The sequence below is a fragment of the Lathyrus oleraceus genome, chromosome 2, assembly GCF_024323335.1.
Source record: "Lathyrus oleraceus cultivar Zhongwan6 chromosome 2, CAAS_Psat_ZW6_1.0, whole genome shotgun sequence".
In the NCBI taxonomy this organism is placed as follows: domain Eukaryota; kingdom Viridiplantae; phylum Streptophyta; class Magnoliopsida; order Fabales; family Fabaceae; genus Lathyrus; species Lathyrus oleraceus.
In genome coordinates this window covers 143,774,635-143,795,485 of record NC_066580.1, presented here as the reverse complement: position 1 = coordinate 143,795,485, position 20,851 = coordinate 143,774,635, and the positions used below count along the sequence as shown (strand labels likewise).

At 42.1% G+C, this 20,851-nt stretch overlaps 1 protein-coding gene across 2 annotated transcripts; it reads left to right on the top strand.

Moving 5' to 3' along the window:
- The first annotated feature begins 10,999 nt into the window (after positions 1-10,999).
- LOC127118545 (protein SMAX1-LIKE 7) lies at positions 11,000-16,185 on the top strand. 2 transcript variants are annotated; one of them, XM_051048755.1, is made up of 4 exons: positions 11,000-11,730; positions 12,591-12,650; positions 13,032-13,275; positions 14,054-16,185. In XM_051048755.1, the coding sequence occupies exons 1-4, from the start codon at positions 11,150-11,152 to the stop codon at positions 15,917-15,919; spliced, it is 2,751 nt and encodes a 916-aa protein (XP_050904712.1). In that variant the 5' UTR covers positions 11,000-11,149; the 3' UTR covers positions 15,920-16,185. The 2 variants fall into 2 exon arrangements, with proteins under 2 accessions (XP_050904712.1, XP_050904713.1); XM_051048756.1 differs by lacking the exon at positions 12,591-12,650 and having other exon boundaries at positions 11,002-11,730.
- The last annotated feature ends 4,666 nt before the right edge of the window (positions 16,186-20,851 follow it).

Here is a 20,851-nt window from a genome sequence, read left to right as displayed (position 1 = left end):
TCACCATCCATGGTGACATCGAAGCAGCCCGACGATGCTACGACGCCGCAGTAAAAGGACAGGCCGTAGTCAGCACGAAGAGCAACTGCAACAACAAAAAACTCAAGACCGAGGATCCCGCCCGAGGAGTCAACGCCATCGACCTCGACTGTCGCATCGGGCTGGACGAGACCGAAGAGGGGAGGTTCCCCAAGGAACGCTCTCTCGAACACCCGGTCCGACCAATTCCCGACGGGGAGTTCGAACTCATTCCTCTTGGGGACGATCCGGAAAGGACGGTGAAGATAGGCAAGGGACTACCCGAGGAAACAAGAGAAGAGCTAGTAGCATGCCTCAAAGAGAACTCCGACCTCTTCGCGTGGAATGCCGCAGAAATGCCCGGGCTGGACCCCGAGATCGCGTGTCATAAGCTAGCTGTAGACCGGGCAGCCAAGCCCATAGCACAGCGTAGACGCAAGCAATCGCCCGAAAAGGCAGAGGCTGCCGAGCGAGCTGTAAAAGACCTCTTAGAGGCAAATTTTATTTCTGAAGCCCAGTACACAACCTGGCTCTCTAATGTAGTCCTCGTTAAGAAAAATAATGGAAAATGGCGTATGTGTGTTGATTATACTGATCTTAATAGGGCTTGCCCGAAAGATGCTTTCCCCCTCCCTAATATAGACTCGCTCGTTGACAACTCTGCAGGTTTTAAACTCTTGTCCTTCATGGACGCATATAGTGGATACAACCAGATCCCTATGTCGCCCGCAGACAAGAAACACACAGCGTTCATGACCCCAACGGGCAATTACTATTACAACGTGATGCCGTTCGGGCTCAAGAACGCTGGCGCTACATACCAACGCATGATGAACAAAGTCTTCAAGGACGAAATAGGGGACATGCTCGAAGTATACATGGACGACATGATCGTCAAATCACACGAGGAGATAACCCATGCTCGACACCTTACGAAGGTATTCGAGCAGGCGAGACAGTGTAAAATGAGGTTCAACCCCGAGAAATGCACGTTCGGTGTCCGGGCAGGCAAGTTCCTCGGTTTCTATCTCACCGAAAGAGGGATCGAGGCCAACCCCGACAAATGCCGGGCATTCTCGGAGTTTCCGACCCCGAAAACCAAAAAATCGATCCAGTCGCTCAATGGAGTGCTCGCCTCACTCTCCCGTTTCATCGCCAAGTCCGCCCAGCACGCATTGCCATTCTTCAGACTCCTTCGCAAAGAGGCTACCTTCGACTGGACCGATGAATGCGAGCAAGCGCTACTCCATCTAAAGAAGGTTCTGTCCCAACCCCCGGTCTTATCACGGCCGTCAGAAAAGGAAACCCTATACTTATACCTATCCGTGGCGACCGAGGCCGTCAGCGCCGTTCTAATAAGAGAAACCGACGAAGGACAAAAGCCCATCTATTTCACGAGTAAAGCACTCCAAGGTCCCGAGCTCCGATATCAGCAAATCGAAAAGGTCGCCCTGGCCCTCATCAACGCAGCGAGGAGACTACGATATTATTTCCTCGCACACACGATAAAGGTGAGGACCGATCAGCCAATCAAACAGCTGCTCGGGCGCCCGGATATGGCCGGGAGGATGCTCAAGTGGTCACTAGAACTCTCCGAATTCGACATACAATACGAAAGTAGGAAAGCCTTGAAAGCTCAGGCGCTGGCCGACTTCGTCGCGGAGATGACCCACTGCCCGACTCCAGCAGAAAGCGCCCACAAATGGACGATCTTCGTCGATGGCGCCTCTAGCACATCAGGCAGCGGGGCCGGGATCATCCTCGAAAATGAAGAAGGGATCCTGATAGAGGTATCGTTAGCGCTAGCGTTCCCAACATCAAACAACCAAGCCGAATACGAAGCCTTCCTCGCAGGCCTGAGGTTAGCCGAGGACCTGGGAGCAAAGGAGGTAAAAATATCCACCGACTCCCAGCTCGTGGCCTCACAAGTGCGAGGAGAATACCAAACCAAGAACGACAACCTCCTCGGGTACTTGTCCCTCGTCAAAGAAAAACTTGATAGATTTGAAAAATGGGAAGTTCAACACATACCCCGCGAGCACAACACACGAGCAGACGTTCTCTCGAAACTAGCCAGCACGAGGAAAAAGGGTGGGAATAAATCAGTAATCCAAGAAATTCTCCCGCGGCCCAGCATCGACAAACTACCGCCTCCACTCGAGGTCAACGCTATTGGAGATGCCCACTGTTGGATGACACCCATCTACAATTACCTCACACGAGACGAACTCCCGGCTGACCCGAAAGAGGCGACCACTGTCAAACGACGCGCATGCTCGTACGTACTCCTCGAAGGCAAACTCTACCGGAGAGGATTCTCCATCCCACTACTCAAATGCGTCGAGGAAGAGAAAGTCCCCGACATACTTGGAGAGATACACCGGGGAATTAACGCTCAGCACCTCGGCGGACGATCGCTCGCACGAAAAGCCCTTCGAGCAGGCTACTACTGGCCGACCATGCAAAACGATTCGAAAGAGCACGTCAAAAGATGTGACAAATGCCAACGACATGCCGACATGCACCTCGCACCCCCGAACGACCTCAAATCACTGTCTTCCCCATGGCCCTTCGCGTGGTGGGGCATGGACATCCTCGGACCCTTCGTCACCGGATCATATCAGAATAAATACCTCATCGTCGGGGTGGATTACTTCACCAAATGGATCGAGGCGGAGGCACTGGCTAAAATAACCGCGCAGAACATTCTCCGGTTCTTCAAACGCAACATCCTCGCTCGGTTCGGTATACCCCAGGCACTTGTCACAGACAACGGGACACAGTTCACGGACGGAGGATTCCAGGACTTCATCGCCAGCCTGGGCACCACACAGCATTTCACGTCTGTCGAGCATCCGCAGACGAACGGGCAGGCAGAGGCGGCCAACAGGGTAATCTTACGTGGCCTCAAACGCAGACTCGGCGAGTCAAAGAGGGCATGGGTCGAGGAGCTACATAGCGTCCTATGGGCCTACCGCACGACACCACATTCTACCACCGGGGAAACCCCGTTCCGACTAACTTACGGCACCGAGGCAGTCATCCCGGTGGAGATACGGACGCCAACGAGGAGGACAGAGGAGCCCCTAGACGAGGAAATGAACGATGAAACCCTTAGAGCCGAGCTCGACCTAGTCGAGGAGATACGTTCCGAAGCAGCTCTCCGGGAAACAACCCTCAAACAAAAGATAGCACTACGCCATGACGCGAAAGTCATAAAAAGAGAGTTCCAGGTCGGCACCCTGGTCCTCAGAAGAAACCAGAAAAACCCGAGAGAGGGCAAACTGGCGGCCAACTGGGAAGGCCCTTACCGCGTCCGCGACAAAACGAGCAACGGGGCCTATTACCTAGAAAACCTACAAGGAGAACAACTCGCTCGACCATGGAACGCAGAAAAACTTAGACAATATTACAGCTAAATACACCACGGGGAGACGTGGCAGGTACGACCACGCTCTTCGTCCCCAAAACCCCAGGGAGGAACCACGAGACCCGGGAACGATCCGGGGTCACATAACAAACACAACCCTCCCCGACGGTTGGGATCTTGACCAAGGCTCAACGTCGAAGTACCAAGACTGGCAGGGCACCCAGCTCGCGATGGGAGGACCCAAGCCTCGGGACCAGGGTTCGAACAACGGACCCGGGCTTCGATACCCACGGGCACAAAGCCCGACACTTCGTCGGTTCCCTAAACCGAGGAGATTAACAAAGTCGAGCAGAGTACGAATTCATACAAACAAGTATCAGACACAAACGAGCACAATGAATGATAACGAAAATATTCATGCATTAAAAACGATAAGAGTGGCCGAAGCCAAGTACGCCCGAAGGCCATATTACAACGCCCGAAGGCCAAAATACATAAGGCACGCAGGCCATGATAAGAAAAACATATAAACTTAAGACTCCGCTCGGAGCTCCTCTTCATCCTCCTCTTCTTCTTCTTCTCCCCCAGCTCCTCCTCCACTTCAAACGGGCAGATGATCTCACCATCCCGGACGCAGCAGTTATAGGCCGACCCTTCCGTCACCAACTCAGGGTTCAGAAGCCCGAGCTGCTCGACAGCATTGTCGAAACCCTCTTTGAAGCAGGCCACAAGATCTTGGTTGAGAGTCCGAATATGCCCTAGCAGCTCACCGCGCGAGCCAAAGGCGCGTTCCTCCTCGGTCTCATCTGCCAGAGGACGGACCTTTCCCTCGAGAGACTCAACCTGAGCCCGTAGGTAGGCGTTGTCCTCGGTCAGCTTCCGATGGTCGACCACCTGCTCTTCCAGGCTCGCCTTAGCAGCCTTCAACTGGTCCCTCTCCCTTTCCACCTCCTCCAGCTTCTGGCGCAGCCCTTCCTGCAGCTGATGCTCTTCTTTGTAGTCCGACAGATCTTGAGATAGTCTTTCCTTCTCTGTCCGAACCTGCAAAAGGGCTTCCTCCAGCGAGGCGGTGGAGACCGAAGTGTCGGTCAGAACCATGGCCGTCTCCATCACCCGGATGACGGCAGCAATATCCCTGGCCAGATCTTTCCTCCGGGCAGCAACATCCTGGTCCAGAATAGCCTTGGCCTCAGGCGCAGGCACAGCAATCGACTCCTCGGCCTTGAAGAACGACCGTTCCACATAGCAGGGAGGCAGAAGATAGCTGCCCGGTCCATGCGAACCTCCTGGAGACGACCTGGTAAGGCCCCCAGCCGGACGCTTCCGTTTATGGAGGGGAGAAGCCGCTGGCGACGGACTGCTATCAGGAATGGTGATCGGGTTAAGCCGAGGAGGAGAGGAAGGAATCACGCTCGCCGCCTGCGAGGGACCGACCCCGGCATCGCCAGCAATCTCCGAGACACGGGCCGCAGTTTTCTTCTTCTTCTTGGGCACCCGGTCAGGAGCGCCGACCTGATTCGCCAGCTTCAGCACCCGATCACGAGCATTGGGCATGGCACCTGCAAATAAATTACACACAAACGTTAGCGACCGAAGTCATAAACAGAAATAAAAAGCTAAACAAAGTCTGCCTACTCAATAACGCCAGAGCTTCCTCCTCGGTATCACACTCGAGCAGAGCCTTCGTATTGATATAACGCGTCTCGGTGATTAGCTCCCCGGCCTCATCCAGGTAGGGCACGCCCTGTCGATTCGCCCAGAACGCCAAGCTGAAGCTCTGCACGTAATCGACCAGCTTCTTGTACGCGAGCCTATCCTCCTCGCCGAGCATCGCGTACTTGACCCGGTAATGCGCTGTGGAGAGATCGAAATGATCACGCTGCCACCTCAGCGGTATCTTCGACATCAGCGTCTCCTCCCCGTTGGGTTCCCGTTGATAGTAGTAGAGAGAGTGAAGGGCAGCCCGGGTAATCGGCATCACCACGTACCACCGGCTTTTGAAATGGCGAACAGAATCCTCGTACGTCTTGAACAGACGCACGGGCTGCTTGAAAGAAACCCAACTGTGGCGGCCACGGGAACCGGACCTCTGGAGATGGAACACGTGGAAGAAGAGAGCCCGGGTGCAACCAATGCCGAGGAACTGGCAAACTAACTCGAATGCCCGCATAAATGCGAGGGCATTAGGATGTAGTTGGGACGGCGCCAGCCGGAGCCACTTGAAGACCGACATCTGGAAGGAGCTGAAGGGCAGTCTCATCCCCGCCTCACGAAAAGCAAATTCATACATGGTGAACTGCTTCCCCGGGAAATGATGACAAATGCGGTCTTCTTCCTTGGGGGCGCAGCAATACCAGTTCGGTGGATCCTCCCGGTTTATGGCCTCGACCATAGCGTGAGCAGTGATGGCTTCGTCACAGAAGTCTGATTCCTCCTCCAAGGGCTCGTCCGCAACCCAGGAGAAGTCGACCTGCCCGGAAGAGGAGGCGTGTTCGGTACCATCTCGGACACTCCCATCCCCGACAGGGAGACGAGCGATTGTCGCGTCGTCGGTGGAGGACCCAGAATCTTCCTTCCTCGATCGTAAGCGCCCGGTAACACCTGAAACGCAGACAGAAAGAGTGAATTCGACGTCGTATCAAATCCACCCTTCCACCGCAGGTCAAGTGAAAGGGCGTAGCGGCGACGGACACTAACCGTGCTCAACTCGGTGGCCCGCGCATTCTATGGAGACCGGGCATAAACTTCATACAACCTACGCAGGTGTTGCCCGGCATATGAAGTTTATGCCCGGTACAGTAGGATCCCAACCCTATTTTCTACCATCTAATATACACCTACAGTCCACTACACTGTCCCTAAGTTAAACCTAACCACATTTCTACGAAAATAGCATACGTTTGACAGAAAACAACAAGGAAAAAGAATGGGTCACAGTGGAAAACCATACCTGACATAGTTAAGTTGAAAAGGTACGGTGGTGTCCGAGCAGAAGACGGTGGTTCAGATAGGAGGACGGGCGGAGACGGCGGTCCAGACGGTTGAGAGAGCAAACGAGAGAGAATGTGGAGAACTCCGATGAACGCGTGAGCAAAAAGAAAAAGTGGAAATGAAGTTACTCAACCCCCTTTTATAGGGCTTGGCACGTGGACCAACACGCTAGGTCATCATTGCCTAGCCTGCCTACGCCGTCTTTGCACGCGAAACGAAGCGACCCCACTAATTCTGAGACACGTCTGTCAAAGATGAGAAGCTGAAACGACCCGAGCACCTATCCGTCTCCTCGACTCACCAAGACGCCACCTCCCCGCGTCATACCCACGTTTACTACAAGGAAGGCGCAGATCAACCGATCACCTCCATCCCCGACATTCCCGAAGAAAGGGTCGGTCATGAATAGGTCTGGTACGACCTCGCCTATCTAACGATCAAGCTTCCCCATCGTCTCGGGGAACCCTTAGTTGAAACATAAGTCATCCCTCTGGCTCAGAGACTCGACTTGGGGGGCTCCTGTTCCGGACTGGGCCATGACCCTAGGCACGGCACGGCCCAATGCTCGCCAAGCCCACATCCAAACGACCATGTCCGCACGACCACGAGGATACGTCAGGTGGACGACAGTCCGCCCGACGAACGTCTCCCCGACCCCTTAAACACGTGTCGGACAGCGAGCGGGTCCTCCTCATACGATCTCCATCCACTCACCGTCAACCCACGTCGCGGGCACCTCAGTTGTGTCGGGCAGAGCCCTAACGGCATCCCACTCACCACGTCACCCAACTCCCCTATATTGTCGCCTTAGGGATAGGGGCAGTTGGACCAGGGGGCAGACTTTGGTCTAGGTCTTAACGCTTCTTACGCGTCCCCTGGCAGCTCCTCCTTGGGCCTAGCTAATCCAGCCCATTAGGAGCCTTGGCCCAGCGCTGGGGGCTCACTATAAATACCCCTTTCATGGCAAAGGGGCAGGTATTCTAACTCACACTCTGATAACCTCATTTCTGTACCTTTTCTGACTTAAGCATTGGAGCACCTTGCAGGTACACCCCCCTCTCATTTCATTCTCCGGCCCATTAACCAAGACCGTGGAAGGCCCTCCTGATCAGGTGAGATCACCTACATTCCATTTATGTTGTGTCTTCTCCATAATATTAGTCAACTTTAAATTTGGATTCTCTCACACTTATAAATAACAATTTATAAGTAAGCTCTTATAAGTCAATTATCTGTTGTTTTAACATGTTGTCTAACCACTTATAAATAAGAAAGTTAACTATATACTCCAAGATGATATATGTTTGTCAACGATTTTCCGCAATTTCCATGTCTTTTCTTCTAGTATCCTTGCAAAGCATACCTCCCATAAATAACCTTCTTTGCAAAACATCCTCATTCTATTCTAGTCATTTTTTTAATGTTCCTACAAGAGAGTTTTGCACATGTGATATGTCCCCATCATTTCTTATAAATCTTGTTTTGAAGCAAAGTATATTCTAACACTCTAATTGCAATATGTAAGATAATGAAAATTGTGTCATTCTCATTGATCTGCATAGAATATATATACATCAATGTGTAACATTTGGTCAACTATCTAATTATGATACAACATAATTATAGGAAACTAATTATGACTAATTATAACAAAATATTATATTATATCACCCCCCCCCCCCCCCCCCCCCCCCCCGCAGTCGAAGCGGGAGGTTCACAAACGCTTAGACTGGTCCAAAAATCATCAAAGAGAATGTGAGGAAGTCCTTTGGTGAAGATGTCTGCGATCTGATGTCTTGAGGGAACATGAAGGACGCGAGCCTGCCCACGAGCTATCTTTTTCCGAACAAAATGAATGTCCATCTCAATATGCTTAGTGCGTTGATGTTGCACATGATTACCAGATAGATAGATGACACTAACATTGTCACAATACACCAAAGTGGTCTGAGGAATAGGAAAATGGAGTACTAGGAGAAGATTGCGAATCCAACACGATTTGGAGACAACATTGGCAACCCCCCTATATTCGGCTTCAACACTGGAACGGGAGAGAGTTGACTGCCTTTTGGAAGACCAAGAAATAAGGTTGTCACCTAGAAAAACACAGTAACCAGATGTAGAACGTCTGGTGTTAGGATATCCACCCCAATCAGCGTCAGTGTAGGAGATAAGATTTGTAATGGGAGATGGGGATAAGTGTAGCCCAAAATGTAAGGTGCCCTGAACATAGCGGAAAATGCGCTTAAGAGCAAGCATGTGTTCCGTGCAAGGGGCATGCATGTGAAGACAAACTTGTGAACATCATATGATATATCAGGTCGAGTAAAAGTGAGATATTGTAGGGCCCATGTAAGACTCTGATACAAGGAGGGATCCTCATAAGAAGTGTCGGAGGAGGTGCTGAGTTTTTGTTTAGTGTCAATAGGAGTGACTGATGGTTTACAGGACGTCATGCCAGCACGTTCAATGATCTCTGATGCATAAGTGCTTTGACTGAGAAATATGCCATCAGAATGACGAGATACTGCAATACCCAGAAAGTAACTCAGAGGGCCCAAATCCTTCATTGCAAACTCAGATGCTAAGAGTGACATAATTGATTGGCGGATGACCTGCGTGAAGGTGATGAGGATGATGTCGTCTACATACAGTAGAATGTAGGCTATGTCTAAACCTTGTCGATATATGAAGAGGGAGTGGTCTGATGTGCTATGGCGAAAGCCAATGGTGGCGACATAGTCAGCAAAACATTGGTACCATGCCATAGGCGCTTGCTTGAGACCATACAATGACTTATTCAACCGACATACATAATCTGGATGACGGAGGTCGCGGAAACCCAATGGTTGATGCATGTAAACAGTCTCATGTCGATCATCATGTAAAAAGGCATTTTGGACATCCAGTTGATGAATGGGCCAGGATTTGGAGAGAGCAATGGTAAGCACTGTTCGAATGGTAGCGGGTTTCACCACGGGGCTAAAAGTCTCATCACAATCCACACCTGCAACCTGTGACATACATCACCTACAAGATGAGCCTTATAACGCTCAAAGGAGCCATCCGAATTTTTTTTATGCCTAAAAATCCACATACATCGAATAAGATTAGCATCCCACGGACGAGGAACTAAATCCCACGTCTTATTTCGAATAAGAGCATCAAATTCAGATTGATAAAAGCTAAAAGGTTTGAAATTTTTTTTACAGATATGAGATTGATCATCTTAAATTTGTCGTTCTCAAGATCGAATATTAATTATATAAAAAAATTCTTTATTTTTTATACAATTAACATTAATCTATTATAAACAATATAATATCCATAAGATAAAATAAATTTTTTATTTTGCTCGGATTTATTCTATTATTTTTTTTTATTATATTTAATTTAAAATATTTAAATATCGTATCAAATTTATAATACCTACAAAAAAAAAATTAGTTAAAATCTTCTTCATTTCTTTTTCTCTCTCTTTCATTATTACTATATTATCGAGTGTAAGTAAGATATATTTCTATAACATGCAACATACATTTCATATTTATTTAGCTTTATATAGATAAAATTAAAACTATAAAGACGTTTGTTTTACAGATACACAAATTATATTTGGGAATAACTTTTTGAGAAATTTAATGATGGGAATTTTATTCCTAGAAATTTTTCAAAAATAAGTTTGGTCAATAATTTGAACACTTAAAGAATCTTTTTTGTAAACACGGTCACAAAAGTAAAAGAAAAACGATCACTGAACGGGAAAACAAGAAAATCCAAATGATAAAGTACAAGATAAAAAATACTTAATTTTATAGTACCAATACTAAATATGAGATGTTTGCAATTTAGGAAATACAAAAAATTTCCCGTGTAGGAACTTGTTAAAGAGCCATTTAACAAAAACCAATGAAAAAGAATTACGTCCGAAAGGGGTAAAATCTAAAACTATCAATCAGATATCACTTACTTAGTTAATCGAGGGTAGAATAGTACTTTACCAAAAAAATGACTCCACTTACATGGAAATAAAAGTTTCCCACCCTCATCATGGGGGTATAACTATTTCCTTGGAATTAATATTTACTCCCTAATAACAAACATGGCTATTTTTTATAGATATAGAATCAGAAAAACAAACACCCCTATAGTAATAGAACCCTACTACTCTAAAAAAGGAAATACATAATAGTATAGTCATAAAGTAAACCGATGAAAGACAACCTAAATAGTATAGTCATAAAGTGAACCGATGAAAGACAAACTAAATAGTATGGTCATAAAGTGAACCAATGAAAGGCAATGGAATAAGAAACAGGGAACTCACTTATTGAAAGAATATATGCCCACCCACACTTACTCAAAACTAATCCACTCCACTATAAAAAAAAACATACACCTACACATCTTAATCTAATCTGCCACATCACCACCATCACCATCATTAATAAAACATCATCCCCACAAAGACCAACCAAACTTCTAACTTTGCCTACTCCTCTTCTTTTTCTCTTAACCTCATAAACAAATATATAAATAATAATAATAATAATAATAATAATAATAATCACTCCAATAAATATATTATTATTCCAAACTCTGAAACAAGTAAAATCAAACCAAATAAACTTTCACACTTTTTCATCTCTTCAGTAAACTCCACACTTAAAAACCTGATACCATACTACCATACATATTAATATCATTTCCATCTTCATAATATTACTGTCTTAATATTATTTTATTTCATTTTATATGTGATTCCCGGCGATGCCGACGCCGGTAACTGCAGCTCGGCAGTTTCTAACCGACGAAGCCGCGCGTGCACTCGACGATGCCGTAACAGTAGCCCGCCGTCGTAGCCACTCTCAAACAACGTCACTTCACGCCGTATCCGCCTTATTATCCCTACCTTCTTCTTCTCTCCGGGAAGCCTGCTGCCGAGCACCCGTTCGATTCCCGCCACATCCGTCATTTTCGCACCGTCTCCAGTTCCGAGCACTCGAGCTTTCCGTATGCGTATCTCTCGACCGGCTCCCGTCCTTGAAAGGATCAACCACGGAGGAGCCGCCAATTTCGAATTCACTCATGACCGCAATCAAACGGTCGCAAGCCAGTCAGCGGCGTCATCCGGAGAGTTTCCATTTGTACAATCAGTATCAAAACGGAACGACGTCGTCTATGTTGAAAGTTGAGCTTAAACACTTCGTTGTATCGATTCTTGATGATCCAATCGTGAACCGAGTTTTTGATGAAGCTGGATTTCGAAGCTGTGATGTTAAGGTCGCTTTGCTTCATCCACCGCCTCAAGTTCATTCATCATCAATGGAAAAACTCTACTCTAAATCCAGGTATGCGTATTCTTTCTTTCATTGGTTTTTCGTTTGTGTTAACGGGAAGTAAATTTCAAAAACTGCAAGTAATTGAATGTAATAATGTACCTACATGTATCATTATCGATTTTGTTGTGTTCTGTACTTGTGATTTTGGTTGTAGTGAACGCATAGATACTACTATGCAGGCCTCTTGCAGGTTCATATATGTGCATATATACATGTATATACTGTAGAACATTTCAGAGTCACGGTGTATTTAAGACCTATGAAGCTAACACAGACACTGTAGTGGTAACAATTTGACGAAGCGTGTTCCAATGCTGACATGACATCCCATTTGCCTTTGACACTTTTGGTTTCCTATCTTTTAATGTTGTGTCTTCTAGGTCAATATATGTATTTTTTTTAAGAGAATTGGTTTTGTCATCTAAAACAGGTAGTTGTGCATGATATTGTTCGGTTGCCTTCTATTTATGTATAATTTTTATTATATATGTACTAACAATTTCTTTTGAGGAAATGGATTAATCGAAAGTAATCACCCAACACATTTCGAACACCTTCCATCAAAATCTGTGTTCTAGGGTTTAAGGCAGTGTAAGTTAGGAATGGCAAGTGAGGCCAAAGACAAATGAATGAATGTGATTGTAACATGGCTGTGTTGTGATTTGCGAGCCAAAAGTTTGGCGTTTTTGCTATTTTAGGTTGCTTTCGTCTGACTTAAGTGTTCATTGTTAATCTTTCCATCTGTTGCATTTTTAGAAGGGCTGTGTGATTGCAGTAGGTTTTTTATGAACATGTTCTATATTCTACTCTAATCTCCCTCGCATAATTCCAAACCTCTCTATCATGTTTACTTGATTTTTTTTCAATAGGAAAATGAAAATCAGTACCTTGCAATTTGCTCTAATGTATGTGCTATTTGCTAGACAAAGGTGAGTTTTCATTACTTTGACTTGTAGAACTCTATCATATGCATTAGGAAGCTGGAGACAGGTACTTCCAGATTGAATGTAAATTACTTAATTTTCATTCTGTCGTTATAGTTGATCCCTTTCTTGTTATGCAATGTCAGAACTCAGAACTAATGTTTTTTAAGCACGGATTCTTAAAATCATGCAATTTTTTAACTCCTACTGTAAGCCCAGAAAATTAAATAGTCTGTTCTGTTGTTATATATAGAATATTGGCTACACAATATACTTTGTTTTTTGTAGAGGGTGCTTTAGTTGAAATCTGTCCCATTGTTTCCACTTTAATTTCTGACTGTTGTGCTAATTGGATCTCACAGTTTCATGCTCATGATAAACTTACAGTTTGATGGGGTCCTTTGTTCCATTTGGTGGATTCTTTTCTACACCTTCTGAAAGCAAAAGTCACGAAAGCTCTACAAATGCATCTTTTACTCGCTGCGACAAATGCAATGAAAAGTACGAACAAGAAGTTGCCGATGTTTTGAAGGTAGATCCGGCTACTCTGGCATCTAGTTGCTCAACAAGCTTGCCTTGGTTTAAAAAGGTTGTTGATGTGGATACACATGGAGGACTTGACGTGGCAAAGGTTTGTTATCATACCCGAATGTTAGATATTCTTGTTCAATAATATTCACATGCATACACATGATGCATGCAACATGGTGGGGGCAATTATTGTACTGATCCACTTATATAATTTAATGGTACCAATAATGCTTGCTTGCCTATACTGGTTAAAACAATTTTAGCTTCCTTAATGTAGAAGTCACTTTAGAGGAATTAATGGATGAGATTGTGATATTATGCATGCAAATATATGACAAACCATGAAGTTTGTTTGTCAATAATTGATTTTAGATTCAATAGCTATAGCTTACCTATTTTACCATTCACTTTAAAGTAAACCAATTAAGGTAACAAAAAGCCTTCCAATAAAGAAAAAAGAGGAAATTTGGTAATTTACTGAACTTAATGGATTAAACCTTTTAAAAGTTTAAAGCTAAATAGCATATTCTTCATCCACCAGTATAGTGGCCTATATAGTCTTGGTCTACTATATAAATATGCAGTAACTGAAAGGATATTTTTGCTATTAGTATTGGGAAATCATGTCTTTTCTTTATAACTCATAGAACATCAGCAAGTTATTCTAGAAAATTTTACATATAAAATGAAATTAGAATAATTTATTTTCTCATGAAGAACTGTAAGATTTTGTTTCTTGAGATTATATTTGCTAAACTAATTAAATTTCATGAATCAACTTTCTGTCACTTATCATATTTTGCATCACTTGCAATATTTCACTGGTTCAAATCTATGGTGTATATGTATTTAAGAATGAACTCCATCATCCAGTGCAGACTAATGAAGAAAATACAAGCTTGAATGATAAGATATTGGGATTTCAAAAGAAATGGAATGATATTTGTCAACAACTTCATCAAACAAGGTCTCAAGTTCCATCACTTGAGGTTTTTCGGCTTGGTTCAGATTTTAACGCAAGCAGCAGTAAAGGTCCATTACTTAATGGACTCCAATGTTCTAGTCCATTTTCCTACATGCCTAAAATGTTGCATGATACTTTTCCATCAAAACAGTTATCTCCGGCTCTATTACATACTGATACAGTCAGTGTTGATGTTAGAACTGATCATGTGCAAAGAGTCACAGAGACTCAGGAAATTGATTTGACGACTCCTTGGGCTGCCCCTTCACGTATGGCCAATAGGTGTGTGCTTGATAACAAATCATCTCCGTCCCTTACTTCTGTGGCCACAGATTTAGGATTGGGAACGTTATATACATCAACGCCAAATGCTTGCATGCCGGATACCCCAAGGTTTCAAGATAAAATAAAGCATTTTGAACGCGTGTCAGATTCTGCTTCAGCTGATTATGTTGCTATCCAGGGAAATACATCACACCAGATTGCTAGATCTTCCTGCTCTGTTTCAAACTTGTCAGCAAAATTTGATTCCATAGATTTCAAGTCTCTTAATAAACTTCTCTTTGAAAAAGTTGACTGGCAGGATCAGGCTGTATGTGATATCAGCCGAACTTTGTTCCTTCGAAAATCCGGCGAAGGAAAGAATAGAGACTCTCATGGTAGAGAAGACATATGGTTTGCTTTCCTTGGGCCAGATAGAGTTGGAAAAAAGAAAATCGCTTCAACTCTTGCAAAGGCTATATTTGGAAATACAGAAAGTGTAATCTCTCTGGATCTAGGTTTCCAGGACAGGTTTTACCAGTCAAACTCAATTTTCGAATGCCAAAGATCATTTTCTTATGATGTGATTATTAGGAAGACAGTTGTGGACTATATTGCTGGGGAGTTGAGTAAAAATCCTCATTCCGTTGTCTTTCTTGATAATGTGGATAAAGCTGATTTTCTGGTGCAGAGTAATTTGTTGCAGGCAATAAGAAGAGGTAAATTTCCAGACTCACGTGGAAGAGAGATTAGTATCAGCAAAACAATCTTTCTTTTAACCTCGTCTGTCTGTCAAGGCAACGACTCTTTTGCTTGGAACAATGGTAAAATGTTTTATGAGGAAACAATTCTTGAAGCCAAAAGATGCCAAATGCAGTTATTACTTGGAGATACATCCGAGGATGCCAAAAGAAGCTGTAGTACGAATATCAAGATTGTGCCGAGAAAAGGGTTTTCAAAACTATCATTTCTCAACAAAAGAAAGCAGAATGATACCAGTGACTTCAAAGAGGGAACAACAAGCAAGATGCAAAAACAGGTTTCCAAGACACCAATGCCCAATCTGGATTTAAATATGCCTCTAGAAGAGGACGAAGAGGGTATGAACGACAACGACTGTGAACACAAGTCTGTAATGGATAGCTCAGACTCATGGTTTAGTGATTTATGCAATCAAATGGATGAAAAAGTGGTTTTCAAGCCATTCAATTTTGACGAGCTTGCCGAGAAATTACTAAAAAACATTAACATACAATTTGAAAGGACGTTTGGTTCAGAGTTTCAGTTGGAAATTGATTATGAGGTAATGACACAGATACTTGCAGCTGCTTGGTTAGCAGACAAGAAAAACTCAGTGGAGGATTGGGTAGAAAGTGTTCTTGGCAAAAGCTTTTTTGAAGCTCAGCAGAAATACCATCCTGCAGCTAAACATGTTGTAAAACTAATTAACTGTGAATCTATTTTTGAGGAAGATCCTGATCTTGGAGTATGCCTTCCAGCTAGCATTAACATAACGTAAACTTTTGGTTTACTATGTAGTATGATTGTAATTACGTGTAAAATGTAGCATTTAGATATAACATATGGTAGTTGGTAGCATTGTTTTCAGCTGATTAATCTCACATTTTTGGTGTGCTGATCTTTGTGTTGTAAGTTCTGTGGTACAAGAATGTGTAGTTTTTCCGGTAACATGTCCTTTCTCTCTAACTTTCTTTAAATGTATTGTACTCTAAAATATTTGTTTGCAAATGTTATATTACTTGGGATGGTTGATATTTGTACTTAGTAATTGAGCATTATAGGCATTTTTAGTGGTGTTCACGGAGGGAAAAATCAATAATGTTTCTAAAATTTGGAATTTAATTTCTGGATGCACCAAAAATATAACCATAGTAAGCCGTCTTAGGCTCGGGCCAGAACATAAGATTAACCTCTGTATTTTTTAAGGAGATTTAGTTTCGTACATGTTTAATTTATATAACGTGTCAGACATTGTCTCTCATTAATTTCATGAAGTTTATTCAGAACTTAAAACAGAGCTCGTGTGCAAATTTAATTTCAATTATTTTTTAAATTTTTCCGCTACTTCTACTGCATTGCATTCAAGCATAGGATATCATTCAACCTCTACTCCACTCAAATCAAACGAGGTTTCTCATTTTTCAAATTTTCTCACAATTTAGTAAGTTTTTCATGTTCTTCCTTTTTTTTGTTTGTGATGATTGTATTAGCTAAATAGATTGTTTATGGTTCACTAGGCTGTAGATACAAGCATATAATGGGCTGATTTTGATGCATGCATTGAGATTTTTTTCCAAGTTTAAAGCGTAGGGGATTTGTCTGTTCTCGTTATGCGTTTTCTGGTGTTTTACCATAGTACGAAAGTTAACTATTGGACACGGTCATTAAGGCCCAAAATGAGTGAAAGGCATTATAATTCACCAAGATTTTCATGGGGTGTATGGACGAGACAGTTGGAACAAGATTTGTTCATATCTTTAAAAGTTTTTGATGATAACAAAGTATTTAAAGAAAAATAGAGTTTATTAATTGGTTGTTCAAGTGTGAAGGATCAAAATACATTAAACTTGATATAAATCATGTTAATCACTTAGAAGAATCATTAAAACGAAGTAAAATTGTTATAAATTTGAAGGATCAGAACCAAGTCCTCAGACTCTGAAGAATCAACTCAAGTCTTTCAGATAATCAACTTAACCTTACTTGAAATTCAAATATCAGCAAGGTTCTGAAGACTGGAGTCATTTGAAGCAAGAAGACTCTGTCATAAGGAATGACTCTGCAACTTCTGAACAAGCTTCATCAGTAGTTCTGAAGATTCTGCTTCAAAGAAATATTGTTTATATCAAGTCAACAACTCTGAAAGTGTTCATCCATATTGTAGCGGTAAACTCATGACCATCAAGCTATGGATAAGCTAGACATCAATAAAACCAGAGTCGTCACCGCGCTTTTATTGTTTCCAAGGAAAAAGGGAAAAGTACGAACAAAACGTAAAAGATAAGAAGTTTTCAAATCAAAACTAATAAAATGCCAGAGATTACAGGTAAGGGGATTGGTTACACAGAGGGAAGGTGTTAGCACCCAAAGTATCCTAGGTACTCCTAGGGAGCCCTTTCTTGTGTATATATGTGTTTTTGTACAAATGATGTTTGCAACAAATAGAATGTGGGGATGAGAGAAGAATTCATTAATTATGTTTGTGTTTGACAAGACCTTCGGACTTGTGCCTACGTACCAACATAAAAATGAGGGATCAAAACCTCGTAGTTCGTGGTATCAATTTTAAAGTGAGTACATTGCTTTTAATAAAAATTTAAGTTTTTTACAAAGGCACAAGGGCCTAAAAATGGTTTGAATGAGTGTTGGTTCTTTTTGGTTTTTGAAATTTTAAGTCAAGTATAGTTAAGTTTATTTACAAGTTTGATTAAGAAAAAGTTTGAAAATGCAATGGCATAAGGCCAAAGTTTCTAATTTGCAATATGATCAAAGTTTAGAAAACAAACACAATCAAAGAAGATTTTTAAAAGGAGGGAGAGATTTTTAAATTAAAGAAATGGGGAGGATATGAAGAGACTAATCCTAAGCACAAATTTAAAAGTTGAGAGTTGAAAAGATCTGACCAATGGACTGCAATCCAATAAATAAGAATGTCATATAGAAACCCAAATTTCCCTTGGACTTTAGAATCAAGCAACAATCAATATACAAATAGCAAGTTGAAGAGCAAGGCATAAAATAAAGATAGCCACATCCAAGCTTAGCAACTCCATTATCTTCTTCAAAATTTGTCCATGTATCAGATGACTTCAAAGATGGCATAAGTCACATGTTCAAAATAACAGCTCCACAATGATCATGTTGCAGATGAACTCAAATGGATCTTCAAAGTTATATTAGATGAATGTTCACTTCACAAGCATTTGGTTTCATGAAAGTTGGCATTGGCCAAGTCCTTTGCATAGGGAGTGTTGCCTAAATTCTAAGTCAATAGTCTTAAATCAAACCAACACTCCACACAAGATGTTTTTTTAGGGTTTTTGTTCTTATTATGTACATTAAGGTCAAAAGACCACACAAACAAACAAGTATATACAAATACAAGATATCACAAAATATGGTCCAAGTGGACAAAGTGAAAATGATAGCAAATGAATAAGACTTAAAAATTAAAGTGCATTAAAAGTAAATGACTTAAAATTAAAGGTTAGTTGTTAGTGGATTAGTAGTTAGTATTGCTTTTGCTTTGCTTTTATTTAAGTCATTCTTTGGAGAACACTCAACCCACTTATCACAAGCATGGATCCTTGAACCAAGACATCTTCCAAAGGAAGAAAAAAAGGTCAAGTTTCCACACAGTACCATGAAAGAGGGGAGACTTACAATCTCACTAACTAGAATGCTATGCCTTTTGTGTCAAAATTTAGTGCTATGTTAAGCAATCATTATTGAACTTATGTAGAAGTCACAACTATTTGAGGCCAGGCAATAGAATTTTGGTGTTAATGAATGTTAGAGACATAGTATAATGACATATGCTCATGAAACATACCACACACAAAAAGAATATACAAAGTGGGGGGACCTAATCTCATCCATACTTATGTTGATTTTGCAATCAACTAGTCTTAGGATATAGAGATATCATAGGTCCAATGACATGAATGCATAAATAAGGGGAATGAGATTAAGAGGGAGAGGGAATCGATTCAACACAAATTAGTCAAAGGAGGACTTTTACCAAATTAAGATCATTCATTCATTTTGGGAGATGGAATGTACATTCCATCAATCCCCTAAATTCAATGATCTTAACCTAGCAAAGTTAAATCAACCTTGACCAAGGCCCAACAACACAAGTCAAACTCACAAAGTCAATTAAAATGGCTCTACACAATTTATTTGACATTTAATCAATTAAAAATAATAAAATATGCATTAAATTAAATTATGGTTGGTCAATTTCCTTAAACTTCATCAAAACACCAAATAAATGGTCATGATATTTATCATAGGTTAAACAAGGTCAAAGGACCTTGGAGAAAAAAATTCAGAATTTTTGGAAACTTAAAAGTATTTTTAAACAATTAAAAATATTCACAAAATCAATTAAATCATGAAAAATATTAATAATGATCCAAAAAATAATTTTAATTCAGAAAATGAAAGATGATTTTATTTAAAAAAATTGGTGAAACTCTCATATTTTTTGGATCAATATTAAATTTAATATAAATTAATGAAAATAAAACAAATAAAATGAAAATCAATTAATCAGAAAAAATGTGGACCACTTGATCTCCCTCATTAATTGAGATGGCAGATCAAGTGGTCTAAAACGCGCGTTCCACCAAGCACACGAGTCAGCGCGTCATATAGTTGGTAATCAAAAGGAACACTCAAGATTAAAACGCAAAGGCTTGATCATGTGGCTCAGAACTTGTCCAGCACACCGCCGGAACAAACCACCGGTCGTCTTCTCAGGCAACCTTCGCCAGACTGGTTCTATCATCACCATCACAAAAATGAAAAAGGACATGATCTTAAAGAGAAAATTGCATTGATCACGAATCTGACCTCAATTCAACCTAACTCCAAGTATATTGAGAGATACATGGAGTTGAAATTTGAGGTACATGAACTGAGTTGCTTCGATTTGACCTTAAAGCAACTCAATCTTCTTGCCTACATTGGTAGGACTTCAGACAACCAAAGATCCAAGAGAATTGATGAAAATTGAGAGAGAATCGAAGAGAAGAAAAAATCTGGAAAATACCTTCAATGTTGTGCAGAACTTGATCTTTCTTGCTTCAATTCGTGTTTGATCTTGCTTAGGAAGCTCGCAGAAGTGGCTTAGGATTGGTACAAAGCTTTGGATCCTAGAGTTTTTGAATCTCCAAACAGTGAGATTCAAACTCAATTTTCAAATAAAAGTTCTCAGGTTTTCCTTTAAAATGTGAGGGTTTCAAGTGTGGGAGGCAAATCTGGCGCGTAAGAGTCCTCAAATATGATGCAAGGGCCTCATATTTATAGTTCAAGTAAGTGTTATTTGCACCTTTCAAAATGTTTCCAATTTTGACAATTGGATGATGTGTGCTTGCGTGGGCGTGTACAGGCCCATGAAGCTACTCAAAGTCCACAATTACATGAAATTGAGTCTGAATGTGAATTGGAGTGCAAGGCAAAAGTGTGTAGCTGTTTGAAGATTGATCCTTGCCAAATGATGCAGCCATGTTCAGACCATGCGCAGACCCCTCAAACCTTCTCCAAAATGAATGAATTCGGACTCTTTGGAAAGGTTAGATCAAGGGGAACAACTCTTATGTTGAACATGTTTCCATTTGAAACTTGTATCATGATGAATTTTGAGGTGGAAGTTTGGAAATTTCAACATGTCAAAAAAATTTCTAAGTGTCAAGCCATATATTTA

Excerpts from the sequence above, each read along its gene's own strand:
- LOC127118545 (XM_051048755.1), top strand. The coding sequence starts at position 11,150 with ATGCCGACGCCGGTAACTGCAGCTCGGCAGTTTCTAACCGACGAAGCC. Across the intron at positions 11,731-12,590 it reads AAACTCTACTCTAAATCCAG|GAAAATGAAAATCAGTACCT; the intron begins GTATGCGTATTC and ends TTTTTTCAATAG. Across the intron at positions 12,651-13,031 it reads GTGCTATTTGCTAGACAAAG|TTTGATGGGGTCCTTTGTTC; the intron begins GTGAGTTTTCAT and ends ATAAACTTACAG.